The sequence below is a fragment of the Urocampus carinirostris genome, chromosome 15, assembly GCF_059441175.1.
Source record: "Urocampus carinirostris isolate Australia breed hairy pipefish chromosome 15, RoL_Ucar_1.0, whole genome shotgun sequence".
Lineage (NCBI taxonomy): Eukaryota > Metazoa > Chordata > Actinopteri > Syngnathiformes > Syngnathidae > Urocampus > Urocampus carinirostris.
Genome location: NC_142363.1, coordinates 1,395,155 through 1,405,164, shown reverse-complemented (window position 1 = coordinate 1,405,164; position 10,010 = coordinate 1,395,155). Strand labels below are relative to the sequence as shown.

The following is a 10,010-nucleotide window of genomic DNA, read 5'->3' as shown; positions in this document are numbered from 1 at the left end:
TGAAAGAAAAATTGAGAGATAAATTCTGCTAATACAAGTAAATGGTTTTGCAGACATACCATTCTATTGTAAGAATTAGAACCAGTGTCACATGAGAAAAATAACTGAGACAGGTAATAAAAACCATATGGGATGTACAAAAAAAGCAAATTAAAATGAGTTTAAATAAGTGACTGTGACAGAAAACATTTTAACTGACCCAACCTGGGTGTGCAAATTTCTTTTTTACAGTCAAACCTAAGGGGTCATCGAGGGGACATCACCGGAGGCCTTCAGATCCCTGGGATGATGAAGATGTGCAAAATATAGGGATAATCCATTCTGGACTGCATAAATATCTTGAAAAGAATGTTTTTTTTTCTGAATAACAGTATTTCCTGGACAATAAGGCGCACCCTCAAAATCCTCCTTTATGGGACTTTTTTTTCAAATACAAAATGCACCCAACTAATGGGCATCAAATTACAACTATATGAAGAGGGAGGGTGCATTTAATAAAAACATCAGTAAATAAATGTATTTAAAAACAAATATGTTGTGAAAAACTGGTTTCACAACTAAATGATTGATTTATTAATAAATTATACTGTATTCATTGTAATTATGCATTTTTAGGGAATACCTGATCATTATTCTACATGGATTAGTAATCTAAATTAATAGGATTCATGCATGCAGTCATACACAAATGGCTACTGCATGTAGGAGCATTTATTCAGGGAAACATTTCTGACATTCTGTACCGTATTTTCGGACTATAATTGTCACCTGATTATAAGGGGCACCCTCAAAATAACCCTTTATGAGATTTCCCACAATAAGGCTTACCGGACTCTTAAGTGCATGAATTTGATAGTACAGTAAGAGCAAGGGTTGCATACAAGAATAAATTGAAAGTAAATATACATAACTTACTGGACCAAATAAATTTCATTCATATATAAATGGCTACTGTATGTAGAAGGATTTCATCTTGTATTTAAAAGGTGCACCTTATAGTCCAGATAATACAGTACTTTAGAAAAGCTGTATTATAGTTAATAACCTTGGTTTAAAAGATCCAGTCAAACTTAATTTAGATGCAAAATGTTAAAACTAGTGGGGCTCCATTTTATCTATTGCTATGCAGCACATAATACATAGAATGTTATTTTTATCATGGTAACCTATGGTATGTTATGTCAAGGAAATGTGTGTAAATAAAAAAGCAGAACACATCAAGAGGGGATCAAACATTTATTTTTACCCTTATTAAAAGTTACAATAAAACCATTAACATCTTTAAACGATAGCTAAATCAAGAGAACCAAAAAACATTGGCCAATATTTACAGAGAAATGTTTTTCAGATAGAAAGCTTACATTTGTGTACACAATCCCAACCCCTGCATCAGAAACTCTGAAATGTGAACGCCGCAATTATCAGAAGCCTAAATGCGCGGATTTCAGCCTAAACAAAAAATAAAAATAAATCCAAACGCACTAAAACACACTGACCCAACCTCACCCTTTCATTTTTTCCATACATGACAAAATACTTGAAATTTTGAGGGCAAACCGTAGGAATGTATACTTCTAAAAAGGACATTTTTGAACAGTATGCCCAGCTGTGCAGACACGGCAATCGTTAGATCCCAAAAAGGGGAAAAAAATGGCAACTATAGGGCTGCCACGTTGAAGATGCCCGAAGAATCGAGTCAGGGGTGTGTAAAGTCAGTCCTGATTGGCTCCACATCCGGTTCATTTCATTCACCACATGCTATGTCCTGTGTGTACCATTAGGAGGGGACATTTTCATCAATTTGAAGGCCCGGTGAGATTCCGTCTGTCAAGATTACGAAAACAAAAAAAGGCATGTGAACTGGTGGTTGATTCAGCAAATGTGATATATCCTTTTTGTCTTCTCTTGTTTAAGAATGTGGCATGAGTCTCTCTTTTATATATTTATATACTTTAATCTTGGAAAATGAGTTCAGTCGCCCGGGCGCATTCACTCCGCAATGGCATCGCCTTCAATGGGGCCTGGTGTCGTTTCCTCAGCAGGGGCTGCGACAGGGGCGGCCTCTTCTACCAGCACTGCCTCCGCGGCGGCTTCCTTGATTTCTCCTTCCGGAACAGCGGCAACGCCATCTTTGTCTTCAAGAACCGTTGTCTCGTCTTTGGCTTCCTTAGCTGCGTGCCCATTCTCCTCAGGCATCTCCTCACCTGCTGGGGCGGCGTCAGGGGCCTCCTCCTTGGCCTCCTCGCTGCTCTTCTTGCCTTTCTTTAACGAGATGCCCTTGAATTTGAAGGAGTTCTTCAGGGAAAACTTCTTCTTTTTCTTGCCGTCTTTGGGGGCCTCGCGCTTGGTTTTGGGGGCTTCGCCATCCGTGGGCGGAGCGGGTTCAATGGCGTCCCTGGCGCCGGCTTCTCCGTCTTTGGCAGGCTCGGCCGTGCCATTGCCCTCAGCGGCTGGCGCCTCCCCGTCAGGCTTGGCGGAGACGTCGCCGTTAGTCTTGACGTGGCCGTTTTCCTGCAGAACAGAGGGTTTTTATCATCTAAAAATCCAACATGGCAAACACATGACGCGCCATAAACCTTAGTATGTCAAAATAAGAAGAGAGTCTCTCAGTTAGCGGTCTCAAAAGTGATTTACTTGGGGGCCGCCAAGACTAGGGTCTGGGTGAGGCTGGGCCAAATCAGGTTTTCCACAAGAAAAGCACTGATAAAAGCATTACACTTATATAATATCTTCCATGAAATTTCTTATACAAAATTATGTCTAGAAGTAAAAATACATTAAGAATTAATGGGAAAATAAATTGATCAATCAGGGCGGCATTAGCTTAGGAGGTAGAGCACTCGTCTTGGGATCAAGAGGTCACACGTTTGATTATCGGCTCCTCCCTGTTATATGTCTAATCGTCCTTGGGCAAGACACTGAATCCCTGATGCCCCCAATAAGCAGGTAGGCGCCTTGCATGGCTGACTCCCTATTGGTGTGTGAGTGTGTGTGAGAATGGGTAGGTGCGAAGCACATTGTAAAGCGCTTTGGGAGGTCTTCATTGACTTGAAAAGTGCTATATAAATGCAGACCATTCACCATCTAATAACAGAGTTCATAATTTGTGTGGGCTGCACGGTGTGTAATATTTGACCACCACATGTCTCTGTATTGCGTAGTACAACTGAAAACGAGTGCTGAAAAGTCCGGAGACTCAAGAGCGAGTATTTCTTGACCCATGCGTATTTTTTAAATGCACGTTTACAGCATAGTTGATGAATTGTTGCCTGTTTTAAATGCATAGTAATTTTCCAATTATTTTTTCTACAAAAAAGAGGCACTAATTAATAAACATTCAACCTTTAAACTTACATATTAAGGTGGGGGCCTGAAACTATATATAAAACCCTCCCTTCCTCTTACCCAATGTGTTCCACCCTGAACAGCGTTGCAAAAAGCATGGGTTAAAACACATTCTAAGGGCTCTATGAATACAGTTGGACATTGTTAATGCATACATACAGGAGAAATATTCTAAATTCAATCTTTTAAGGTGCCTAGCAAGCCTTTTTATGGTATGTATGCATCTGTATGTGTTTTACATGTCGGCCTTTTGACATTAAAAAGAGGTAGATGTTATCATGCACTCTATTTTAAACACACAAAACAGAACTACTCTCCAGGATACTAAAAAAACGAATAAACTTGTTTGAACCGGAATTGGCAAACTTACCAAAACAACAACCCAATGCTATAGTTGAAGTGAGAATTATTAAAAAAAAAAAAAAAAAGATTTAGACTGAAATACTTATCTCAAGTCAAGATTTTTGTTATTTAATTCTAATTAATAAAAAACAAAGGCAGATTTGGGGAAGCGTTTTAAGGGGCGTAAAGCAGTAGTATGTATTGTTCAGCCTAAACCTCGGTCACGTTCTTTAATCTTAAATGGTGGATACAGAAGAAATAAGCGCCGGGAAACTATATATACGCGTTTAACACGAGGCAACAGAAATTAATGTTATCTAAGATACTGCCTAGTCCTTTAATGACTGAGCAGCCAACACACACAAGGGGGTGCGGCAGATCAACTTCACCCTTGCGCCAAAGTGAGACCTCGTGGTCTTAACTGGTCCAAACTGGATATTGTGTGCAAAAGTGCTTAAAGATAACGAACGCTACGCCAAGCGAGTAAGGTAAGTCTGCATTCTTAAAACGCATTTCAAGTAACTAAGGACCTCCCAAAGTTCTTTACATTGTGCTTCACATTCACCCATCCACACACACACAGTCCCAAGCCGATAGCCGGAAGCTAATATCTGAACCCTAATCACACTGGCCAGTATGGGTTTGTTTGAATAACGTGGTATCCTCCATCTTAGTTAAATAATTTACTGTAGAACCAGTGAGGGCGGGGCGTCGACCGCTCTCTGCACTACCCAAACAAGCCGATAGATGGCAGGAACGTCGCGCGCTCTCTTCACCGTTAAAGAACAAAGGAATCACTTCGTCACAACTGCGCTCATCATCACCTTTTTGTGTTTGGCTTTAGAGATCGACATTGCATCAGTTAAAAATACATTCAATTTTTGAGAGTGAACATTTATATTTATAAATTTGTTTTGATAATGAATCGCAATTAGATTCCGAGCATTTAATTCAAACTGAGAATGCATCGTGATTTAGCGAGCAGACACTTTGTTCCAAATTTGCCACAAAATTCTAATGTAACAAACGCATTGAGCGCATTTTGTTGCAATTTCTCACTTAAAATTAACGAGGTGGCTTGGAGTTCGTTTCCGTGAGGGAGCATGCACCCAAAATGAACAAAGGCACGGTCGATGCTAGTAAGTAGGGGGGCGGGCGGGATCACATGAACTACGGTAAGAAAAATAAAAAATAAATCCGCCCCAACCAAAAGCATTCAATTATTGAAGAGCTCAATGTAAATTTGTCAGTATCCAAGCAACAGCTCGGCAGCACGCTGGTGGTGGGCGTTGGGTGCCATGTGACTGCTCGCCGGTTCGGTTCAATGTTGAAGTGGAAATGTAAAAATCCAAATATAAAATGTGAATAAACTCACCTGGCCGTTAGCTTTAGCGGGTGCAGGATCAACAGCGACGCTCCCCTCAACAGCTACATCTCCTTTTGACATGTGGGTTCCCATTTTATTGACAAGAAATTAACTAAACACACAACAAAAACAACAGAAAATATAAAACTTCAATGTGCGAGTTTTCTTTATTCAAGATTAAAACGTCCAGATGTGGGTATGGTAAAATGTGGCTGACGAATCCTTTTTTGTTCCTATGAAAACGTTCCTCTAAATATGAAGTCCTCAACGTCTGAGCTGAAATTCGAAGAAAGACTAAAAGCGAGTGTGAGTATTTCAACCACGCCTCAAAATCGTGGAGAAGCTCCTCCCATGGGCCAGGGCCGTAGCCAATGTAAGGCCGGAGGAGGGCCTTTCCTACACCTGCCACTACGACAGTCTGCATTGCTTCAAACTGTCTGTACAGTATATGTCTAATAATAATTATATATATATATATATATATATATATATATATATATATATCCATCCATCCACCCATTATCTGCACCGCTTATCCTTAGTAGGGTCGTCGGGGTGCTGGAGCCCATCCCAGCTATCTTCGGGCAGTGGGCAGGGGACACCCTGAACTGGTTGCCAGGCAATCGCAGGACAACTCGTTCGCTCATTCACACCCAGGGACGATTTGGACCAGCCAATTAACCTGACAAGCATGATTTTGGAATGTGTGAGGAAACCGGAGTGCCCGGAGGAAACCCACGCAAGCACGGGGAGAACATGCAAACTCCACACAGGGGGTTTGATCTCACGACCTCAGAACTGTGGCGCACACACGCTAACCACTGTGCTGCCGTGCTGCCATATATATATATATATATATATATATATATATATATATATATATATCGTATTTTCCGCACTATAAGGCGCACCTAAAAGCCTTTATTTTTTTCAAAAGCTGACCATGCGCCTTATAATACAGTGCGCCTTATTTATGGATCAACATTAAGTCGCAAAGTCTTCTAACTAACTTGCAACCGCCAACTAGATTTTCCCCCGAACGCCAAGTAGTACGCGGTGTATGCTGGGATTCATTTACCGGCGTTTCATTGGCTAACCAATGTGTCAATCATCATTTGAATCGATCACTATTGGCTAGAGTTATTCGCAGGTCAAGGGGCGACCCCGGTGCGCCTTGTAGTGCGGAAAATACGGTGTGTTTATATATATATATATATATATATATATATATATATACCATATTTTCCGCACTATAGGGCGCACCGGGTTATAGGGCGCACCCCCAAAAAATAGTTTTTGGTCCTATATCTTCCATAGATAAGGCGCACCGGATTATAAGGCGGTACAATGGGAACGTCGACAAAACAGTCAGATGATTCAGTCAAACTGATTACCCCCTTAACATTCCCAAAGCTTGCAAAGAAGCAAATACGTGTTGTAGACACGTGCGGATGCGGTGTCCGCACGATGTCAATTAAATGCGTCATTTCAAATATCGTTCGGAAGGTTAAAGTCTTGGAATTCAAGAAATGCCAACCATTCCTTAGTTTCTGTTTTCTTTTTCGCTCGCTACTTTACTGTGCATATGACAATAAACACTTGGAATTGAGCAACATCAAGATCGTTCTAAAACAAGACCGGGAAAATATAAAGCTGCATAACTCACCTAAGTTATCACGTTCAATAATGATAAGCAATCATGGTCTTCTTAAAACCGTGAGTGTAGTAAATCCAGGAGAGTAAAATATTTACAAATACAGACTACTGAAACATGTTTCTTTATGGCATACTTTAGCAAGCTTGCTATTCAGTCATCTTTTTCGGCCAATTGCATGGTTTGTTTTGGCCCTCTAGCGTATCCGAGGCTCCGAATAACTTCAGCCAATAGGGATCGAATTAACGGATGATTGACACATCTTTTTCGGCCAATTGCAGGGTTTGTTTTGGCCCTCTAGCGTATCCGAGGCTCCGAATAACTTCAGCCAATAGCGATCGATTTAACGGATGATTGACACATCTTTTTCGGCCAATTGCAGGGTTTGGTTTGGCCCTCGAGCGTATCCAAGGCTTCGAATAACCTCAGCCAATAGCGATCGATTTAACTGATAATTGACACATCTTTTTCGGCCAATTGCAGGGTTTGTTTTGGCCCTCTAGCCAATCCGAGGCTCCGAATAACTTTAGCCAATAGCGATCGATTCAAATGATGATTGACACATTGGTTAGCCAATGAAACGCCGGTATATAAATCCCAGCATACACCGCGGACTACTCCACGTTCGGGGGAAAATCGAGTCGGCGGCTGTTGCGTAAGTTGCGAGACCTTGCGATTTAATATTGAGCCATAAATAAGGCGCACTGTATTATAAGGCGCATGGTCAGCTTTTGAAAAAAATTAAGACTTTTAGGTGCGCCTTATAGTGCGGAAAATACGGTATATATATATATATATATATATGTATATATATATGTATTATATGTTCTGGACGACTGCTCTACAATATTTATTGGAGACCTGAGGTGACACTGCTGCGTTTTTGTCATGCGCTCAGATGGACATAAAAATGTTCAACTGCAATGACCATGCAAAAGTCGTTATGTCGACCAGACTTTCCCATCACTATGACCGAAAGTAAGATCACGGCCCTCTTTCTTGTCTCAATTAATTTATGATTTCCTTCTTATTATCTTACGCATCTCTGTCTGAAATTCCAAGAATCCTTGGGAACAAATAGCCCCCCATCCTATCCCCCTAACATGTCACTAGCATGGAATGTGAGTTATGCGCTTGTACTGTGCTCAAGATTCCAGGGTGGAATACACTCTGGAGGCTTTTAAAGGGATACCCAAATTCTAAAACATACATAAGTTGAGAAAGTAGTTCATGTTTTTTGCATCATATCTCATTGGTATATCCCAATTATTTTTCTGAGATTCCTGAGCTCTGACGTAATCTGAAGAACACCAGCACCCTAGCAAGCCAGTACCCATATTGTTTTACATGTTAATTAGTCAAAACTGTTTTGAGCGTTTTAAGCAAAGTTTTGGTAGTTTTTGTGAAGAACTCCTAAAAGTTGTGTCGCAGGTGGGTCCAGCAATGGTAAAACAAATGATGAGCAGCCAAACTAAGGACAGCTGACAAAAATAACACAGAGAGCTAACAGAGGCTAAACCAGCCGGGACAAGGCACGATGGAACTCCGGGAGGCAGCCAGGACAGCAACAACAAAAAACTACCTTGACCACAAACACGAACCCAGCCGTAAATACACCAAATGAGCAGGAGAAGCTCCTCCCATGGGCCAGGGCCGTAGCCAATGTAAGGCCGGAGGAGGGCCTTTCCTACACCTGCCACTACGACAGTCTGCATTGCTTCAAACTGTCTGTACAGTATATGTCTAATAATAATTATATGTATGTATATATATATATATATATATATATATATATATATATATATATATATATATATATATATATATATATCCATCCACCCACCCATTATCTGCAGGCTAGCCAAATGCTATGGAAGACAAACCAGGACTGATCGTCGGGAAAAAGACGAAGGCTGGATGATCCAAAACTTGCAGTAAGCAGCCAGGATAACCGGGAGCCAACAACAGAAAAACTACCATGGCAACACACACAAATACAGCTGGGAGAAAAAACAATGTGCACAGGAGGCTGCCCAGCTATCTGACCGCTTACAGACTATACAAAACTGGAAGCCTTCAGGAGCCGGCCTGTTAACGGGGAGCAATGGACGATATTATATTGATTGCAAGACACGCCGCGAAAAACACAAAAGGAAAGGTCACAGTCACATACCTAAAAGGAGGCGAAGGCAAAAAAGGAAATCACATTCTACACAACGACAGGTAAACTTACCCCAGCAGCTTTTGATAATCAAAGCATGCCACACGGACAACACAGTCAGAAGTTCCCCAGCAACATGGTCGGCAAAGCTCCAAATCATCCAGGCGGAAATGAGCGATATGCATTCGCTGAATACTACAACCATTGTCTGTTTTTCAACTTGACACGCCTGTATACGTTTTGTTGTCATCCGGTGACATCACAACTCGAGGGGATATGAGATCAAACTGTCTACTTTGAAAAGTCTTTTCTCCAGATCCATGGTATGTGGAATATTTTGGAACATATCTGTATGATTGTGGGGTGGAACATTACACGTTCCGTGCTTATTAAAAAAAAAGTTATTTCGTAATCCCTTTAAGTCTGTGATCAAGACCCTAGTTTTTTCCCTAAACGTCTTACTTCAATAACCTGGAATCATGGCTTTTAGTTTTGGTGTGCCACTCTAAGATTTTAGATTGCCTCATCTTGCCACCCCTATGAAAATTTTCTAGCAGTGCCACTGGGTAATGTTGGTAGGTATGCATTTTGTTAAACTGAAAAGATGAAATTTCTCATGAAAATTGCAACTTGCGACAACTTATTTTAGTCAAGTTCTATACGTTGCTTCTTTATCTACTCCCACACTGTTTTTCCCCCCCTCGGAGCCGATTAATGGCCTTGTTTGTGTGGTTGCTCATTTTTCATGGTCTGACTCAGGATAAACGTTCAAATTAGATAAATGGCCTCATTGAATGAGCATAACAAGTAGGGAGGCTTGGCGAGGGGGACAAATGGTTTACTTTTGGCATGCTAAAAGTTATTTTCAGGCGATATTGATTTGCAGAAATTGATGGACCAAATACCCACAAATTTATTCACATCAATTACAAGCTTGTTTTAACGATTTGATTTTTTTGGTCATGTACTCCAATTCTGAAATTTGAACAATAAGATTGAATGCGTATGATGTGCTTGAGCTATAACTTGTACATATGGAGGCCATTGGGTTTCGTCACCCGGAATGGGTTCACATAAGTCAGGGGTGTCAAAACTTTTGTTAAAGCAAGCCAGATTTGGCAAGCTGAAAATGTGAGGGCCGA

At 40.9% G+C, this 10,010-nt stretch overlaps 1 protein-coding gene across 1 annotated transcript; it reads right to left on the bottom strand.

The window, feature by feature from the left end:
* Positions 1–1,223: 1,223 nt before the first annotated feature.
* On the bottom strand, positions 1,224–5,366 carry marcksl1a (MARCKS-like 1a). The gene is made up of 2 exons (XM_088354411.1): positions 5,063–5,366; positions 1,224–2,511 (listed from the first exon to the last, which is right to left on the bottom strand). Exons 1-2 carry the CDS (start codon positions 5,144–5,146, stop codon positions 1,990–1,992), a joined length of 606 nt encoding a protein of 201 aa, XP_088210537.1. The 5' UTR covers positions 5,147–5,366; the 3' UTR covers positions 1,224–1,989.
* Positions 5,367–10,010: the final 4,644 nt, after the last annotated feature.